This window comes from Nicotiana tomentosiformis, chromosome 3, assembly GCF_000390325.3.
Source record: "Nicotiana tomentosiformis chromosome 3, ASM39032v3, whole genome shotgun sequence".
Lineage (NCBI taxonomy): Eukaryota > Viridiplantae > Streptophyta > Magnoliopsida > Solanales > Solanaceae > Nicotiana > Nicotiana tomentosiformis.
In genome coordinates, this window is record NC_090814.1 from 137781225 (window position 1) to 137802695 (window position 21471).

The window sequence follows — 21471 nt, forward strand, 5'->3', positions numbered from 1 at the left end:
AATAGACTACAAAACTCTACAAAACTCTACAATGGTAATCCCTTCCTCCCTCAACCAATTTCAACAAGAAACTAACCAAAATGGTTCGTTAACCCCACATACTACAACCTATTGTCACATGCATGGCCTATTTCCAACCCCACAATATACTTGAACTCATAACCTCTTGCATGAAAGCTTAGGAGTAAGACTTACCCGGATAAATGATAATCTAGTGATTGGCTTCCTTGATTCTTGAAGTTTGGTGCAAGAACGGGTGATTATAATGCTAGATTTCCTCTTTCTCTCACTAAAATACTCTTACCTCTCTCTAAAATCATCAGACATTCACTTCAAAATGGGCCCCTAAGGCTATTTATCAAATTGGGATCGAGTTATAAAAATAGGAAAATGGATCCTCCGAACTCGAGTATGCTGTCGCAGAATGGACCGCAGAATAGATATGCGACCCGCAAAATGGACCGCGAAAGTGATACCAAAAACTGGACCCGTCTGTGATAAGTCTGCGGTCCGCAGACCACTTATGCGGCCGCAAAGTGGACCGCAGAATCACTCTCCAAAATTCTTCATACCAAATCCGCGACGGATGTGCGAACTGCAAAACAACTATGCAATCGCATAATAGACCGCATAACAACCTTCAAAATTCAACAAATTCTCTGCTCAACTCCGCGATGATTATGCGGCCCGCGGAGTGGTTCTGCGGTCGCGAACTTGACCGCAGCCTTCTTCTGCCAAAAAATTTCCATCATCTCCTTAGTGCATTATTCAATCCAAAAAGCCAGTACCACGGCGAGCTTGCGAGCCGCGAAGAATTTCTACAATCCTCAAACACATAAGTCTACCTCGGCACCACAAAACCTCAAATTCCTTGGCGAAGTATTTTACGGGGCCTTGCATAAACAAAGGCCCAAATCGGCATTTTTTGTGCATATATAGGACCAGCATGTAAAATATATCAATTTTCTACCAAAATCAGATAAATCCATACTGCATACACATAAAAAACAACAAAACCATCAAGTGATGGTAGTATAAAACTATAACGGATAGTTTTATATCAATTTTCTACCAAAATCAGATTAATTCATATTGCATACACACTAAAAACAACAAAACCATCATGTGATGGTAGTATAAAACTATAACGGATAGCAGAATCAATAGCAAACTAGGCAGACGCTTAACTGGTGAACATTTGCGTGTGTCTCAGCATACGAATCAACTTAGCTCCCGGGTAATGCTGCAAAGTACCAAAATTGTTTGTCTGCTGCTGCCCTGAGTGTGCAATGAACATCTAAGCTCACTGACCATTCCTCTGAAAACATTGTTAAATAATAATAAAACATGTCATGCAAAGTAATCAAGGCTCAAAGAAAAATATCTCTGAAGCAAGTACTATTGAAAAGTAGATACGTTAATAAAACTTATAAAAGAGATAATGTTTGATCGCTTAAATCCATAGTTCAGTAAATAAAAACTGCATCAATAACTAAAGTTGCAACATGCCTTTTTTGGAAAGTGACAGCTAAACTCACTTCAAAAAGCAGACAATACATATTAGCACCAAAACGAAAACAGGACCTCCACCTCTTCAGTTTTCAAGTTGTTTAAGCATTATCAGCAACAGTAGGGAGGGCGGTAACTTTCCCCACAGCAACAGTTTTCCCTGCAGATAGTGGCAGTCATTGTGATCCCATGCTGCAGTGTAGTGCATTTAAACTAAAGCATGACAAGCTTTCAAGGCGAAATGGTTCTTTACCTTCAGTGCGAAGAGTGAATCGTCCGAGTTGTGGAAAATCAGAGAACTTTTCAATACAAATCAGATTATTCACCTGGCATGATTATTAGAATCAAGACCTAGAACTCAAAATAACAAAAGGAAAAGGTCACAACAAACTAGGATAAGGGGTTTGAAGTAAATAGTATATCCTATAAAACATCTGGATTTTGGTAAAAATAACTATTCAAAAGCTAATGAAATTAAGCATATATTAAAATGGTTGAGATACTAAAAATGAGAGTGAGTTTAAAAGAGTAGCTTGCCCATTCAATTAAGTGACCTTGTCAAATGGGTAGGAAGAATAAACGAGAGGTTTACTTGTCCAAAACAAAACCAAAAAAAAAGAGTGAGCACTTTCCCCTCCCTTAATTATGATAGTAGATAAAAGTTTGAAGAAGAACTGAAATCAAGCCTCACGTAGATAAATATCCAGAAGGTTGCTACTAATAAATAAGACAGCTAACCTGAACACGACATAAGATGATGGCACCGTTTTTCACAAACAATGGTTTCTTCTTCATGGGTTTCTTTGTCTTGAGATCAATCTGCTGAATCAGTTCAACAATCTCACATTCTTCAACAACAGCATGAATATGCAACACAGCCTTGTAGCCAGCAGTAAAAATAGCCTGAGAGAACATACAATGGTTATTCACACTGCAATTATGAAACTCTGAAACTAATAAGAGGGAATGGACAGCTAGGTTAAATTTGACCAGTACATTGTCCAACAGCTCCAGGATCTGCAACTGTGCAACAAACTCAGTAACTGTAGGTGTGGGCTGTGCTGCAAGTCCAAAACTTATTAGAAATCACCCAAGGCTTGAAACCCAGCCATTAAAAAGATTAACTTAAAAGATGGAGATTCATGCATGCATATGCGTACGGTTCACTAAGCCAGTATTATATCTCCAATCCAATTATAATTCATTCTGAAACAGGATAGGGATTTACTAAATAAGCGTGATGTCACAACCCGCACTTTGGGGTTGTGACTTCGGTCAAAACCGGTGAGAAAAGGCTCTTCTGATTCTGTGACGTAGCTCTGTCTACTCAGGAAACTTGGGCCTTTTAATTTTAAGCATATATAAGGGGGTATAAGTGCTGAAAGCTCAACCTGCCTCCCCCATACGTGCTGCCACCAAGCCGTATCTAATGAGCGACCTGGAGGGGAACCTCAGGGGCCTGCCTGGATGACTCAGAGGAGTGTCCTAGTTATCCATAAGAGTTAGGGAACTCAATGGATGGTGCGACGCCTTCAAGCTAGCGTTGGGCACCAAAAGGGCGCTAGAGGCTCAACGTGTAGGACGGTCTGCCCCGCGGGCTGCCGAAATGTTGGACAGAGACCTCCGTGTCGATTGGATACTTGATGCACCTATCTTAAGGGCATCATGTGTCGACTTGTGAGCATGGCTTGGGTTCAGCCATGCGAGCAAGGGTCCGTTGGCCTAAACGTGCAGTTGTGGGGCGACACTGCACTAGACGGGATTAAAGTGTGTCGCGAGGGCTATGTATGGGCATGGCACGAAAGACGCACATGACAATGGCCAAGGACTAAAGGTTGCCTTACTCGGGCGAGGCGCAAGCCTGGTGCGGATGCACGAGGCGAGTGTTAATCTTGAGGATTAGGCTGTACATGCGAGAGCGATGCTCGGTCTTAGGCGAAGGACAAGACATGTCCTTAGCCAACCCCCAGGGCGCGCATGGATTATGATCCTAAGACGAGAAGCGCCACGTACGGGCGGCACAAGTTGGAGCAAGCCTTCTAGGCAGGCTTCACCAAGGCACAGGATCGTGCTTGGAAAACCTGGGAAAGGATATAGGCTGGCCTGTAGCGAGGGGAACTGCAGGCGACGCGCGGGCAATTCGGTGCCGCTGGAGAGCGTAAGAAAATGAGCCCGTGACACGTGGTATCAGAGCTGATTAAGGCCATACTATGCCATGACACAATGTTAAGGCAAGAGTGGAGATGACGAGTGCATTTTGGATGTCAGCGCGAAGATCATGTCAAAGCAGAGATTGATGTTCATATGCCACCAGAGATCGAGAACCCGATACTGAAGGTCGAAGAAAGTCTAGGGTGCTACTGAATGTGGTGATATGCCGATGAGTCGGATGGTCAAAAGAAGCCATGTTTGCCAGGTCGAGCAACCATATTGCAAAGAGTGGGAGCCATAGAACATTGGGCATGATCATAGCGGATATCTAGCCAAGGATGCGTGCAACACATCAGTTGAGTGTCTTTCCTACGGGATAGACTTGTGAGCTGCCTGAGGGCATTGCCAAGGTGAGCAGACGGATTCGAAGGAAATAGCGAAGCTTCAGAATTGGGCGAATTTCCAAGTTAGAAGGTGTCCTTCTAGAAGAGGTACGCCGAATGATCGGGAACCGTTGAGAGTCCAAGTGCGAGGCACAACCGGACCGGGAAACCGTGCTAGCAGGACCAAAAGAGTACTTGTCTATAGGGCGAGTATTGAAGTACTACCGGGAACATTGGGTACTTGCTGAGAAAGTGACAGTTGGAAAACAAAGAGCTTTGTTCGGTAATGCGGCAATGCTATGATTTTGAGAATGTAGTACGCACCAAGAGACGTCCCAAGAGCTGGCCGAATGCCAAGTGGGACGTGTGCGCTAAGAAGTATCCTCCACATTGAGTGTGGGAGGATCCCGCCTATGCAAGAGGCATTAGGGCGAAGTTGTGAGTCCGGAAGCAAACACATCTTCAAAGGTACTAAGGGCAAGGAAAATCTACGGGAGCGAAAGGCTACAGGAGCTATGCCAGAGAGCGCGAAAAGGCTACGGGAGCGATATAGCTACGGGAGTTGCGCAAGAAAGCACAATGAAGTGCTTACCATTGAAGGAAAAGCTTCAGACAGACATGAAGGCCGTGAGGGTCATGGTGTGATTGACTAGTACAGGTCAATCACAAAGTTAGACGCCAGAGAATGCAAGTGTGGAGGCACTTTTCAAGTGAACACCGAAAGGAGGTGAAGTGCAGAGGCACGCTTCGAAGATACTTGGGGGAGAAGTGCATGGGGCACGACTCCTTTTGAGCAGGACTTCGAGAAAGTCCAACCCATAGGACAAAGGGAGCCGCGAAGTACATACCTAAGGGGGGCAGACTCCGGGATGTCGTAAGCCATGATGTGTCATCGAGTGTGGGAGGATGTCACAACCCGCACTTTAAGGTTGTGACTTCGGTCAGAACCACTGAGAAAAGGCTCTTCTGATTTTGTGACGTAGCCCTGTCTACTCAGGAAACTTGGGCTTTTTAATTTTAAGCATATATAAGGAGGTATAGGTGTTGAAAGCTCAACCTGCCTCCCCCATACGTGCTGCCACCAAGCCGTATCTAATGAGCGACCTTGAGGGGAACCTCAAGGGCCTGCCTGGATGACTCAAAGGAGTATCCTAGGTATCCATATGAGTTAGGGAACTCTATGGACGACGCGACGCCTTCGGGCTAGCGTTGGGCACCAAACGGGCGCTGGAGGCTCAACGTGTGGGACGGTCTGCCCCGCGGGCTGCCGAAATGTTGGACAGAGACCTCTGTGCCGATTGGATACTTGATGCACCTATCTTAGGGGCATCATGTGTCAACTTGTGAACATGGCTTGGGTTCAGCCATGCGAGCAAGGGTTCGTTGGCCTAAACGTGCAGTTGTGGGGCGACACTGCACTAGACGGGATGGAAGTGTGCCGCGAGGGCTATGTATGGGCATGGCACGAAAGACGCATATGACAATGGCCAAGGACTAAAGGTTGCCTTACTCGGGCGAGGCGCAAGCCGGGTGCGGATGCACGAGGCGAGTGTCAAGCTTGAGGATTGGGCTGTGCACGCGAGAGCGATGCTCGGTCTTAGGCGAAGGACAAGACATGTCCTTAGCCAACCTCCAGGGCGCGCATGGATTATGATCTTAAGACGAGAAGCGCCACGACATGTCGAGGCCAGGAGCCTAGACCCTTCTAGGCAGGCTTCACCACAGGCACAGGATCGTGCTTGGAAAACCTGGGAAAGGATATAGGCTGGCCTGCAGCGAGGGGAACTGCAGGCGTCGCGCGGGCAATTCGGTGCCGCTGGCGAGCGTAAGAAAATGAGTCCGTGACAGTGATCCCTTAAAAACACCTATTGCCCGAGTTTCCTATTCGGTCATTCGACCAAATATAACTCTTAACCCATTTATTAGTGAGGTTTTGTTCAAAACATCAGCAGACTGATCACCCTGTTACAGCTCATTAACCAGCCAAACACCTATTCAACTAATCCTGCCAAAAGGGCGTGTTGTGGGCTTTCAATAACAAGTGAACTGGCATTTGGAAGGTTAAAGATCCTATCATAAGATTGTCTCAAGAGTCGAGACTAAACTTCCAACTTTTTAAACTGAACTTCTCGAATTCCATTAATATGTGCTTAAAACTCCATAGGATATATACTTTAAGGGTACATGTAGGCATGTGGATTGGCAAAAAACATGCTATATCAGATTTAGAAGCACCGTCAACAATTTCCTCAGATCAACTGAAAATATATGACTTTTATAAGCTCAATAAAAAGTTAAAAAGGCAAATGAAAAGCACGTATGCGGCATGGAAGGAGCTAAGAAGGCAATATTTCATTAGCTCATTTTATCCATGACTTATGAACTTCAGTCCTCACATCTTGGACCAAAATAAATCAAAAACAGATATGAGAGCTGTATGTGCTTAATCAAAAACATACAAACAGAAAGTGCATGTTCCCATTAGCTCACTATATTAGTTTTTTGTTCAACATTCGCCTCATTAATTACGGTATTACTTTGTCCTGATCTTACTGGATCAATCAGCTCTTACATATTTCAATTATAATGTCTATTGTCAGACGACCTAGGACTCGCCCTGCAGAGCATTTTCTACCTGATCAACTTAACAGGAAAACAGGAGGTTTTATACCAATTTAAAGGCTAATGGAAACTAAAGAACAGCATGAAGTTTTCCATCATTTAAAAACAAATGTCACCGACACTAAGAAAATCTCTTTCTTCGGTCTTATTTGTACCCTTCACATCGACTAAGCAGATAAACTGCAGCATACTAGGTTCCAGTAAAGAAAATATTCATTTAAATGAGTAACTTGTTAGCAATTCAAAACTGAATCTCAAATAGTTATTGAAGGGAACAAAGAGAATAAATACCATTCCATCAGCAATTACAGATAATCAAGAGAAAACATACCAACACTGCACAAGACAAAACCCGACATAATGCCCTCTTCCTCAATTCCAGACAACCTAACTCGTACATTTTCCCCGGGACCTGCACCCCTAACTCTATCTTCATCACAGAATATGGCAAGGACTTTCACAGCGGCCTGTAAATCATCAAATTATGAGGTGGATTTAACCAAAAATGTTTCGTTAAATCAACAGCTGAATAAAGTAATGGGAAAAAAGGTTCAAAAAAGTCTACCTTATTTGGCATCACCAACAAATTATCACCTTCATGTATGCTCCCAGATTCTATTTTACCCATAACAACAGTTCCCATATCTTTAAATTTGTTGATAATAGGTATTCTGCAAGAAAGAGCTTGTAACATGAATGAATACTCAACTGCTGCTACCGATAGGAATAAGGAGAAAAAAATCAGAAGGTTCACAAAAGGTAGATGAGCCCTCATACAAGAATGACTATATCCATATAATGCAATCATAATACAAAGTCTTTCTCTTTTTTTGTGTTGGGGGTTTATATATTGCTATGTCTCAAAAAAAATTCATCAGTAACACTTTGTGAGTCTCCTCAACAAATAAGTACTCTTTAATCCGTTTTTTGCAAGTGCTTCTCAAGAATTAGCCATTAAATTTTCCATCACTCATTTTTAATTCCTTTTCAGGGCATATCCCAAATGACATCAAGCTTTGCAAATAGAAAAGGTACGCACCAAAACTCAACCTTTGGCACTCCATCTCAAACAAAAAAAAAAATCTTTCCAGAAACAAAAAAATGCAAAGAAAATAAAGAGTACCACAAGCAATAAGAACAAAGCATCACTCACCAATCTCTTTATATCATCAATCAATCAGAATGTCAAAGCAAATTTAACTAGAGCGAAACTAGGAAATACAAAAGGAGAAACTAGAGACAGGAGGACGCCCACAAAATTAGCAAAATGAAGTACCTTAGTGGACCTTTAGGATCTCGGGGAGGGACTTCAACCGCATCAAGAGCTTCAAAAAGGCATGGACCATTCCACCAGGAGCATACGCTTTTATCCACCCGACTTTTCATATTTGACCCAAGGAGACCAGAGATTGGGAGGAACTGAACATCTGCCATTGAAGTACAAAGAGTTTCAGAACCAAGTGCGGAAACAAACATCTGCATAGTTTCAGAACCAAGTGCGGAAACAAACATCTGCATCTTAGCTAATACATGGAACTTTTAAACAAAGAGAAACCAATTGACATACATTGTAATGATAAGAAATAAGATTCCACAGTCAGTGGATAAACCCGAATTCAAGAGAAAAAGGATCAGCCCCAAATTTATAGAGCCATTGATTGGACGAACAGGTGAAACTGTTATTGTAACACACATGGCGGAATGAAAAACTCTTTTCCTAGATATGTAAGATCACTTTGCACGCTTCATTTCAACTACACCGGCCAGATTGACCACGCATTATTTGTAGTTGAAGATGAAAATAAAAGTTTACCATATTATACAGGAGAAGTGGAACGGGAAACAATTAGAACGTTGTGACTTGATATAAATCAGCTTTTCCCTCTTAAACTTTAACAGAAGGTAAGAAATCAGCTTCAGATTTTACAGGTTACTTAGACCATCAAAATGTAAGAACTTCCGCCAACAAAGAGGTAATCCATGTGTAAATAATCATTCTTTACCTTTCTTCACATCGTATCCAGATGATTTCAAGAATGGTATCATTTTTGACTCGATCTCGTCATACCTTCAAGAGACAATTTTACTAGAGATTAATAACTAGAATAATTAACGTTTCAAAATGCATGTTCAGAATACATAGATGGAAAAAGACCTTTCTTTAGCCCAGTTGACAGTAGGATCATCCATCTTATTTACAACAACAAGGAGCTTAGAAACTCCTAGTGTCTTTGCAAGCTGAACATGTTCACGTGTATGTCCACCTCTTTCATATCCAGTTTCAAATTCACCCTTTCTAGCCGATATAACCTTCACAATAGGCCAAACCAAGGATCAGCAGACCACTTTCATAAACTAGACAGAGAATTCATAGAACTTCAGTGGAGGAGTCCAATGACAGAAGGTTGCATCTCTTACCAATACACCTATATCGGCTTGAGATGCCCCACTGATCATGTTCGGGACATAACTCTTGTGACCCTGGTAGTTAAAGAAAACATAATCAGAACCCTAATTAAGATGACGTATAAACAAATCAAATGCCTCAGGGAATTCAAAAATTGACAAGAAAAATACACACTGTTACAGAAACTTCGAATTAATTCGCATTCGTCGTGATTCATTATCTTTGGGTCTTTGCTAGTCAAATGGTTAACATCTGTAGAAGGTGCTCTCTTTGTGAAAAACACCCCAAAGATGTTTGTCATCTTTTCTTACATTGCAAGGTCACACACATGCTATGCCGCATGGGTTTTGCTATTCTGGGAGTAGATTGGTGTATGCCAAACTCAACAATCAGGCAAAAAAATATGGAACACCATTCCAATTGTCATCTAGTGGATGGTTTGGACCGAAAGAAACTACAGAATCTTTGAAGGCTCGTCAAGAAATTTACTTAGCCTTAAGTTTAGAAATCTTTCTTTGCTAGCTTTTTGGTGCAACCTGGTCTTTGTACATGATGTAGATGCCATGTTAGATATGATGAGGGATTTGCACAATTTGTAATTATGTTTTGAAGCACCTGCTTAGTGCTGTTCTTTCATCTATAGTATCTTTTTATTACTTATAAAAAAATGGTTCACACTCATGAACCACAAACCTTTTCTTTTGGATAAGTACTCTGAACCACAGTGTCTCATACATTATTGAAGTGGATACAGAACTTCAAAAAACAAGCTACATAAATTGATCATACTGTTATCAATCAGTTATAAACTGAAATAATGCCTCTAAAATTGTTTGTCAGGCATTAAACGCTGTTCATAAACATAAGTTCTAGCTCCTTACTGCAGTTACTCTTGCTTTCAGCAAGGCCACAAAAGAAAACGAGCATCATTGCAGCTGAGAATGAAATATTCAGAGGAAGAGACTGGTGGGGGGATCCTTATGCTAAAAAACATGGGGCATACAGCACCCCATCGTGCGAAATAAACTCATTCACATAGATTCATTACTTGTTTTTGCATAAGAAATTACTTCAAAATCTTCTCCAATATACAAGGTAAATCAAAGAAGCAATTTGCAAGGGAAGTTACCAGGCGTACAAGTTTGAAAATCTTCATCCTTTTTCTATAAACTATTCTTCTTTGAAAATTGACTTAATTAATTCATTTGTTAAAAAGGGTCCTAAGAGAATTCTCTGGGACAAAATTCTAAATGACATATATGATTGATCTGTTTCAAGGAGAATGAGATTTTCACAAGGACTTTGTAGAGATCCTTAAGTTAAAAAACAACGGGCTCTTGCAAAATAAACTCAGTTGCTAGATTCATAACTTGTTCTTCTATATACAAGGAAAAGCAGGGAAACAATTTGCAGGGAAACTTACCGGGGCATCCAAAATTGTAAATCTTGTTGTCTCTGTTTCAAAATGTGCCCTCCCAACTTCAATTGTTTTACCCTGCATAGGAAATTACAAACAAGAAATAAACAAAAGCAGTCTAACCTTACAGTAAATTAAACAAATAAAAAGAATACCTTCACTCTCTCCTCTTCATTTGTATCCATGATATACGCCATATACCTAGCAGTCAAAACCAAAAAGATAAGAGAAGCTCTCTTTTTCTTTTTCCCTCTTTGTTTGGATAATTTGAAAGGCAAGAGAAGACTTGAAGCTGTAAAGCAGCCAATTTACAAGACAAAATAAAGTCCACAAAACCAACAATTCAAGTATCTACAGAACAAACAATTCTTGAAATGATAATTTGAGCAAGCATACACCTCTTGCAACATCAGACCCTTTATATAGATAGGCATGACAAGAAAAAATCATATTCTAGAAAGTTTTTTACCAAGAATAATTAAGTGTCACAAACACCAGTCTAACACATGTTCCAGCGTTAAAAAGGTACCAAAAGCGCAAGTTGAGCACTTCAACAAGGAAAAGCTCACCAACTCTCTCTACTCTTTATCTTTTGCTTCCTTCTCATACTTCTGGATAGTCAGATCATCAACTTGACCACTAAGGAATAGTATTTGTCCTCCACATGTGGACTTTCCAGCATCTACAGTTGAAATGAAATATGATAAGCCTTAGAATTATATGAAAATCATCAAAAAGGATCATGTGAGACATATGAGCTATTGTAAGTTTTCACCAACTTTTACATTAGAATCTATGGAAGTGATGTTGCATATCATAAAACATCAAGAGACATCACAGTTCCTCGTTTCTATTTCACACATTGGACATCTCGAGAGACATCACCAATGCAGAAAGAAACCAACTTGTCAAACCCTATTCCGCAACAACTATATAAAAAACACTCAACATAAAAGCTCAACACATCTTGAGGGTGAGTCAAACATTTCTGTCCCAGTTGTTTCCTTCAGTTTCTAAACAGACAATACATAATTACTCTTAGAAAATAGATACACCGAAACATCAGAACGGAAAAATCAGTCACAATATGTGCCTACTTTCTTCTTTTACTAATGCTGCTGGGCTTAAGTTCCAGTGTACAAGTGGTATAGCAGTCTAGAATCAACAATTCTTTAACGTTTTCTCTCTTTCTTGATCTTTTAAAGAGCTTTTTATGCTTCTAGATATAATTGAATTAAAGTTGTTGTTGTTGGGGGGGGGGGGGGGGGGTGGCAACCAGATCAGGAAAATGAAAACTTACCAACATGACCAATGAATACAACATTCAGATGTCTCTTTTGTCTCGATTTCAATCTCATCATCATCATGTGTTGGCTTTAAGTTTGCATTTGCTTCCTCTTTCAGGCCTGAGATCATTCATGAAATAAACATTTGCTACATACTTATTAACTTTTGCTTAAAGATTAATCTAATACTGTTTCAGAACCAGCATAACATCTTTCTCCTTAACAGGCTAAACAGACCAATATTTTCTGGTTATAAATTGCGAAAACTGAAAACCAAAAATGTAAGTTTTATAACATCTTGAGAGTCAAGACGAAACATTCAAAATAATTGTCAGGGAAGGGTGACCTAGAAAAATGTCAATAATTCTTAGAATTCTTTTATTGGTTTTACTTCCCCAAAATAAGAGACAAGTTCCCAATTGAAAACAGCTCCTTCAACATTCTATATTTCACCAGAGTTCTAAAAAGCAAAGAGTTCTCCAAAAACAAATCTTCACAATTAAGCTGAATCAGAAAGGAATTGTGTTATCAGCAAAAGAAGATATATTGCGCATGAGAATAGTAAATGACAATAAACATATTAAGCCAAGCCATGAAAATAGTATAGCTTCATCCGAAGAGAAATAGAGTGAAGGAAGCAAAACCACCTTCTTTTCGAAAAACAAACAATCACCAAAGTTCAAAGACAAACAAAAGATGCTGTTTTTGAGATACTTCTCTCAACGCTATATTGACATCTTTTCCTAACATAAAGCAACCATTTTAGCACAGATCACCTGACTTCATGTTAACTCTAGGATGTACCGTGACTTATCCCATACCATTACCTTAAAATGCCCTCCACATCAACCCCGGAGAGAAAGAGGGATATCAGGATCTCTCACTTTTTTTGAGAAGGTAAAGTAATTTAATAGATAAACTAGCACAAAGGATGTTCTATACAACTGTACAATATCTTCAGAAGCAAAAAAGCAAAATTATGCCCCTTCTAACCTTGTAGGGCTTCTAACATCTTCAGGATCCCTCACTTTTCTCAAAGGCAGTGTTCGAAGCGATATTTATGCACAAGAAATAGGCAGTCCAAAATGGACGTGAAAACTCACAGCTCAAGACAAAGCAACACGAGGCTAGATAATTTGATGCCAAGAGGCTCAATAATTTGACACCATGATTCATTTCTTATCTGTGAGGTAACTGTTGCCTAGTAAGTGCCAGCCTCTATTCAAGCACAAAAGGCTAATTCAAATTTAGAAGTAAAGGCCGATGCTTTCTCTGTTCAACTCTCTAAATCATAGCAAGAAAGTTAGATGAATAGATCAAACAGTGCAGCCATCCTCCAAAATAATAGTGATAGCATTCACAAACATCATATCCACTGCTGAAAATAGAACTAGTGAAATTGTAGGCTAGTAACAGAAGTAAAATCCTCTTGGGACAGGATCCACTACTGTCTCAGGATCTCAGCAGTATCTGCCTATCTGAACCACTAAACACCCGCTTTACTTAGAACAAAATTCTTCACCTCACAACATCAACCCCATTTAAGTGAGCTTCGAACAGGAAGCTCAATGCCACTTATTGCAACACTAAACCTCAAAGGTAAGTTCTATAAAGCGGTGGTTAGATCGGCCATGATGTATGGGGTTGAGTGTTGGCCCGTTAAGAACTCACATATCCAGAAGATGAAAGTAGCAGAAATGAGTATGTTGGGGTGGATGTGCAGGCACAATAGGATAGATAAGATTAGGAATGATGATATTCAGGAGAAGGTGCACGTGGCTCCCATTGATGACAAGATGCGGGAAGCGAGGCTTAGATGGTTCGGACATGTTCAGAGGAGAAGCCCAGATGCTCCGGTACGGAGGTGTGAGCGGCTGGTTGTGGAGGGCACGAGAAGAGGTAAAAGTATTGGGGAGAGGTGATCAGGCAGGATATGGCGAGGCTCCAAATTTCCGAGGATATGACACTTGATAGGAAGATGTGGAGGTCGAGTATTAGGGTTGTACGTTAGGAGGTAGTTGAGTCTTGCCTTACTTCGTACCATTGTGGGACTAGCCAGGTAGGGTTTTTGTCTAAGATAGCTAGTGGCAATGTTGTGTCTTACTATTTCGCTTTTCAGTGTAGGTCCTATTTACTAGCTATCGCTTTTGCTTTGCATCTTTCTTCTGCATTTCATGGTGTTTGTTGCGACCAAACACACTCACGCAAGTATACGTGGTCGTCAAGTAATATAGTAGTGAGTAGAGTATCGTTCCCACAGAGACTAATGATTAACTTTTGACTAACTCAAACTCAAATAACTTATCGATTCAAGCGATTTCTCACAAAATAGATAATTGTCTAATTTACTACCTAAAAACTATCAAGTAATGAAATACTAGAGATCAACACAACACTTAAATAGTTTTAAATAACAATCAATGGGAGATAATATTCCAGGGTCACGGGTTAACTAACAATCATGTTGCATTCTTAGCTTAAAATAACTAATTGATTTATCTGGATTGTTTATTGACAGAGTTGATATTACTCATAAGAATCTGTCGAGTTCTTACTCGCCTATTCAAGCTAACTTAATGCCTATATGTCTATGGAATTAAGATTAACAAGAATGCATTTACACTTCCTGTATTTCAACCGAGCAAGACAATTAGGCATATTTCTATCCTAATTGCAAATCCGTTCCCCGATGTCCGGGTTCAAGAACTTGCTCTATTTAATTCTATATGCAATCTAGAATTCCCACTTTCGAGTTCAACTCTAGATTCGTAGATAGTAATTCACTGTTAGCTAGTAGTAGCTTAATTAAAAACAGAATTAAATAAACAACCCAATATGATAAAATCAACTTTGTCAAATTAAACTTCAAACATCAACATTCATGTATCGCCCATGACCCTAGAATAATAGGGTTCTTAGCCACTCATGTTCATGCAATCATCAAATAATTCACAAGAGTGCATAAGAATCAATAAAAGAAGGAAAAATAAGAACTCAAGATGAATTCCGTGGTTCACCAGCTTTGTCGTGGCTTTTTTTCCTCTTCCCAATCTGTTAGATGCCCTAAAAGAGGCGTTTTTGGCTTATATATTGCGTACAAAAATCGTAGGCCAAAGTTCTCCTATTCCTAATCCGACTTGGCTACAGGGATTGATGCTGGGGTGGATACGTCGCATCCACCTCGTCCTCCACTTCTCAGCTTCGCATGCTAAGGTGGATGCGTCGCATCCACCCTTTGTTCCTTCTTCTCAGCTTTGCCCAGGTGCGGATGCTATGGGCCGACTTCACTGCTAAGGGTGCACGAAATCTGATTTTTTTCTAGATTGGATGCGACGCATCCAACCCCTCTTCCTCTAGCTAGAGCACCTTTTCTTCATATTTTTGCACTCCAAACACCCTAAATCATCACACACAACTCAATTAGTCATAAAACCAATAATTAAACCATGTTGGGCATTTTAAAGATCAAATAGCATCAAAAAGCGGTTAAAACATGGGTAAAGTAACATCAACACATATCGAAATATGCCCAACATCACCACCCCACACTTAAACCTTTGTTCGTCCTCGAACAAACCATCACTATAGTAGACGAAACAAAATTAAGCTCTTATCATTCAAAGCATACTACACCTATGACCATGGTCATTTGCCACAATTAGGCTCTAGAATATGCATCACATACACTTCCCTTTACTTATGTCATTCTTTAAAAAAAATATTCAAACAAAGACAACATGCTCACAACAATCCTAACCTCAAAAACCGACTCAATGTCACAATGCACTCATGGCTTGAACACCCAACATCATAGAGAAGTCTAATAACGTTACCTATCCCTCGTGAAACCATGTGCCCTTACAACAAGAACAAGAGAGCGAGTTCAATCCACACATTCGAATCTCATGATCAAATATATTTTAATGACTCACATATATCAAAGAAAATCGCTCACTCTCACAAAGAAATCACATGCATGCAATTGGTACCATAGGCTTACCCTTAATGTAAATCTCTACTAATGTAAGCTCGCTCGATCTAAAATCAATTAGGACTTTTTCATGGTTGTAATGTGGGCTAAGGGACGGGTAGGATATATTTAAGGAGTAGTGACTCACCCTCCTAAGCACTTTAATACATCACAAAATTACTTTAAGCGTATTTTCTTCAACCTCACTTCAATTCCACAAACAATATCACCCCCAAAAACAGTCCCTTCTTCTTTAAGCACCACTTTAGTTCATACCCACTAGCAAGAACAAGACAACAATTTATTCATTTCTATTTTTCCTTTTTTTTCAATTTCCGCTAGTGGTGTAGTATTTTACAAAACAAGTGCACCTTTCTTCTTTTCATTGGTTCCACTCAAAAGTCACCCCACACTTAGCCCCTTCTTACTTATTTTAGCGCTCATCTCACAATTAAAGTGCTTTAAGAGGTAAAAGGATCAAAACAATGTCAATTAAGAATAAAAAGGGTATAGGCTTGTAATGTGGGTACCAAATAAAAGTCAATAGGCTCAAAATGGTTAACTAGGGATAAATTTTATTTGTGATAAGCAATAAGCTCAAAAAGATCAAAGAAAGCCTAAAATCATTTTTCAAACCGAGCATCACCTCAAATTTCGCTTCAACTCACATACCGGGCAAGTTCTAGACACAAGTACAATACATGAACTACACAAAAATCTCACCACACATGGCACATGACTCACTAAGGACGATCACATTCCGACTCTCAAACAATGCAAGTATTCATGGAGCCACGAGATATTCAACATTAAGCGCAAAGTGAACACAAGTCAAGAAAACGAGAAATAGTCGTCACAAAACATGTTATCCAATATATAAAGGCATCAAGATTAATATCAAAATATAGGGGAGATACTACACATGCCAAAACATAAGTATGCTACTATGAAACAAGTCAAGGGCGCTTAGGTTCATCATTCTTCCTTCTTTTATTTCCTAAATTCCTAATCTATTCTAAAAATAAGCAATTACTACCTGGTTCAAAATACATCCCATGGAAAAGAACCGAGGCGCAAAGAAAAACCACAGGGGATTATTACTACCTAAAGAAAGTTTACTAACTACTCAAGGTTACTACTCTATTTTTTTTATTATTATTATTTTTATTATTATTATTATTTTATTTTATTTTTTTAGGTTTCTGTCAATCTCCTAATACTAGCACTAATTTCAAAAATCAAATGAAAATCTTTTTGTGTTTTTCTAAGGACCTTAATCCCTCGAGAGAACTGTCCAGGTAGTCCGTCGTCGGAAAAAGTCCATGTATTGTACTTGTGTCTAAAACTTGCCCGGTATGTGAGTTGAAGCGAAATTTGAGGTGATGCTCGGTTTGAAAAATGATTTTAGGCTTTCTTTGATCTTTTTGAGTTTATTGCTTATCACAAATAAAATTTATCCCTAGTTAACCATTTTGAGCCTATTGACTTTTATTTGGTACCCACATTACAAACCTATACCCTTTTTATTCTTAATTGACATTGTTTTGATCCTTTTACCTCTTAAAGCACTTTAATTGTGAGATGAGCGCTAAAATAAGTAAGAAGGGGCTAAGTGTGGGGTGACTTTTTGAGTGGAACCAATGAAAAGAAGAAAGGTGCACTTGTTTTGTAAAATACTACACCACTAGCGGAAATTGAAAAAAAAAAAAAGGGTCCAGATATGGGAAAACAGGGTGGATGCGTCGCATCCCCCTCAGCATAAAAAATTTGACGGACCAATTGCTCAAGGCAGTGAAGTCTGCCTATCGCGTCCACAGCCGGTCCAAACAATTTCTGAGAAAGCAGTGGGGACGCGTCGCATCCAAGCTCGCACGCACAGGTAAGTGTTATATTTTAACACATCATATGCCCAACATCACAGTGAAACACGAAATTTCCCTCTGCCCAGACCCTCCCCTCTTATCTCACTTGCAACCACCACATCTCCTCTCTTCTCTCGCGACATGTATGTATCTTCGCCCTCATTCTTTCTTTTTCTTTTCTCTCCTCTCTCTCCTTTCTTCTCTCTCTCGCTGGTAGCAACAGACCCCCTGCCCCAAATTCCCCTAGGTTAAGTTTTACAAATTTAAATGTCACACATGTGATTCAAAAAGTTTGAGGTTTGGGGATGTCATTCCTGTTAGTTGTAATGGATGCGAGATGATAAACTATAATTCCCTTCATCTAGTTAATTTTGGGAGGGTAGTCGAATTACCCCACTGATAGAAGAAACTAAGCACAACTGTTGCATATCACTTGTTCGACGAATTGCCCGTGTGGTAAATTTAGGCGTCGGTGAAGTCTGAGTAACCGAGCAACACTGGTATATGCTAGTGAATAAGTGTAGGGTCGTTCGCCTTGATTGTCGGAATGTTTTGAGCCTATGAAAGATTGTCTAAGGGAATTGAACATCCGGCACATGCTAGACGTCTTGAATTGTCAAGTGTTACTCGATTTGAATTGTGTGAGCTCTATGCATTGATATGTCGTGAGAATAAGTGTGGGGTCGAGTGAGCTGCTATGTGTAATTGAACATGGTTAGTGAGCGTCGCTCGGATAAACCTCATGTTGTGCATAATGATATCTATATAGCGAAGTGCTTATTTGTAAACTTGAAAAGAGTTATCACATCCCTGCTGAAAGCCATGGGCTATAGTTTCATGAAGTAATGAATGACATGACTATGCAAATGATTGGAAGTGCAAGATGTTGCAACTGCTTTATAGCTGAACTTCACTGTTCTATACGCTCATTGTTGATTTCTTCGCATTGCAGGTACTGAGGCTAGGAAATGGCAGCAACGAGCAAACAGTCCAAGCAACAAGACAAAGATAATAACAAGCAACCGCCCAAAAAGCCCACCGGAAAGGCAACAGGTGCTCTAAATCCACAGAAAAAAAGGAAGCGGACTGACAAAGAGAAGGAACTGCAGACTAGGCATTTAATTGATGAATCAGAGCAAAAGGAGGAGGAACAATTAGTAAGGAGGACAGTGAAGAAGGGTATTACAACAACATCATTAAATCCGCCAAGCAAAGGGATAGAGATAAGAGAACCTGTGCCGAACCAGAGAAAAGCCTCCAAACAGAGTGATCCGAATGATAAAGGAAAGCAGAAGATTACTGCAGAATCTGAGTCCGAGTCCGATTCGGATAATGAGCTTCTACATGTCGACATGAGTGATGAAGATGAGGGTGAACCAATAGACCGAGCTGCTTGGGAGAGGAACTTTGTTAATGAAAAGGCATTCCGAGCTTATAGTAAGATACTGGGTTCAAAGAAGTACATTCCAGAAAAGCCGATCAACATCGGAACACTTAAGAAAAAGTACCCAGAGTTTCTAAAATCAATTCGAGAGGTGCAACAATGGGGACCTATCTTGTAGGGTCACGGCAAAGCCAACCTCACTATCGACAGAGAGCTTTACGCCAATTGGCGTCATTCCAGGGGCAGCATTGTGAGAGTACGAGGGGTGGATATTAATGTCTCAGCTGAAGCTCTGAATAATTTCTTAGGGGTGCCACACACACTAACAGATAGGTTTGACTCCACATGCACAGCACCGGATTATGCACATATTCGGTCGATCCTATGCCCTACCAGGAAGGATGCAAATTGGAAGCATGGGAGTATGGAGTACCATTCTCTGGCCAAGGAATTCATGAGTGCGTTAGCACGTGTGGCTCTAAATTTCATATGCAACCGCCTGATGCCATGCCAACACAAAACTGATGTCCCTCGTCACCGAGCACTAGTATTGTATGCTTTATTGGAGGGGATACCGCTCAACTTGGGAGCCATCATGCATGACCAAATGCAGCGCATCAGGATGAATTACAAGTGGAGGTTGTTCTTTGCAAATACCCTATCGGCTTTCTTGACAGAGATGGGAGTACTATGGGACAAGGAGAATGACAACATTGAGGCTAAAGCTCCAGGACCATATGATGTTACTCATGTACTAGAGCCGAACAAGGGAAGGTCTTCTAAGCTCACCATTCAACAGTTGTTTGAGTAGATGCAAACTGATATGCAAGAGAACAGGGCTGAGTTGATAGCGACTCGTGTAGAGTTGAGTGCCACCAGGGACGAGTTGAGTCAGACTCGTGCGAATCTAAGCCGAGTTCAGACTGAGCAGGCCACGATGATGAGGGAGGTATCATTACTCCTCCGTGCTCTGGTTCAACGTGCAGATATAGACATCTCATAGCTGCTTGCATCGTCCACTGCTGAACCATCAACTTCTGCTTCTCCTATAGTCCCCGAGGCCCCACACACCATGCCTGTTGAGGCCGATGTCCCACCTACTACAGACTCGGCTCCAGTTGGTGATGATGGGACTGTGACAGCTCCCCATATTCGTGAGGATGCTATCGCCAGGCCGGAGGGGGTCTTAATGAATGCCATGGATGCTGATGCTCTTCCACAGACTGCGGATGAGCCTTCCACCTTGACTTGAGGGAGTTTCTTCTCATCCTACTTTACGTTATTTGTGTGCATTGGGGGCAAAGCACGGTTTTAAATGTGGGGTGGGGGTTATCCTTATGCTTGTGGATGAATGTACTTAACTGTTACAATTTTTGTTGATTTTGATACTGTTGAGGGCTGTAATATTCACTGGATTAATGGCCTGTAATAGTTAGTACATGTCATCTATATGGAGTAACTCTCAGTTCATTGTTGTGTGTAGTCGTAGAAAATAAAGGACTTTTCCCGACGACGGACTACCTGGACAGTTCTCTCGAGGGATTAAGGTCCTTAGAAAAACACAAAAAGATTTTCATTTGATTTTTGAAATTAGTGCTAGTATTAGGAGATTGACAGAAAACTAAAAATAATAATAATAATAATAATAAAATAAAAAAAAATAGAGTAGTTAGTAAACTTTCTTTAGGTAGTAATAATCCCTTGTGGTTTTTCTTTGCGCCTCGATTCTTTTCCATGGAATGTATTTTGAACCAGGTAGTAATTGTTTATTTTTAGAATAGATTAGGAATTTAGGAAATAAAAGGAGGAAGAATGATAAACCTAAGCGCCCTTGACTTGTTTCATAGTACCATACTTATGCTTTGGCATGTGTAGTATCTCCCCTATATTTTGATATTAATCTTGATGCCATTATATATTGGATAGCATGTTTTGTGACGACTATTTCTCGTTTTCTTGACTTGTGTTCACTTTGCGCTTAATGCTTAATATCTCGTGGCTCCATGAATACTTGCATTGTTTGAGAGTCGGAATGTGATCGTCCTTAGTGAGTCATGTGCCATGTGTGGTGAGATTTTTGTGTAGTCCATGTATTGTACTTGTGTCTAGAACTTGCCCGGTATGTGAGTTGAAGCGAAATTTGAGGTGATGCTCGGTTTGAAAAATGATTTTAGGCTTTCTTTGATCTTTTTGAGCTTATTGCTTATCACAAATAAAATTTATCCCTAGTTAACCATTTTGAGCCTATTGACTTTTATTTGGTACCCACATTACAAGCCTATACCCTTTTTATTCTTAATTGACATTGTTTTAATCCTTTTACCTCTTAAAGCACTTTAATTGTGAGATTAGTGCTAAAATAAGTAAGAAGGGGCTAAGTGTGGGGTGACTTTTTGAGTGGAACCAATGAAAAGAAGAAAGGTGCACTTGTTTTGTAAAATACTACACCACTAGCGGAAATTGAAAGAAAAAAAAAAATT

General features: G+C 40.2%; 1 protein-coding gene and 1 pseudogene across 1 annotated transcript; one reads left to right on the forward strand and one right to left on the reverse strand.

The window, feature by feature from the left end:
* Positions 1-947: 947 nt before the first annotated feature.
* LOC104096320 (uncharacterized) overlaps positions 948-21471 on the reverse strand; it is a 33852-nt pseudogene continuing 13328 nt past the window's right edge.
* On the forward strand, positions 18576-20243 carry LOC138908555 (uncharacterized). The gene is made up of 3 exons (XM_070199233.1): positions 18576-19142; positions 19803-19940; positions 19995-20243. Exons 1-3 carry the CDS (start codon positions 18576-18578, stop codon positions 20241-20243), a joined length of 954 nt encoding a protein of 317 aa, XP_070055334.1.

Bases quoted from the DNA above. Each gene is read 5' to 3' on its own strand.
- LOC138908555 (XM_070199233.1), top strand. From the start codon at position 18,576: ATGGCAGCAACGAGCAAACAGTCCAAGCAACAAGACAAAGATAATAAC. The intron at 19,143-19,802 runs GTGCAACAATGG...TTGTTTGAGTAG, and splicing joins TTCTAAAATCAATTCGAGAG to ATGCAAACTGATATGCAAGA. The intron at 19,941-19,994 runs GTATCATTACTC...GACATCTCATAG, and splicing joins AGGCCACGATGATGAGGGAG to CTGCTTGCATCGTCCACTGC.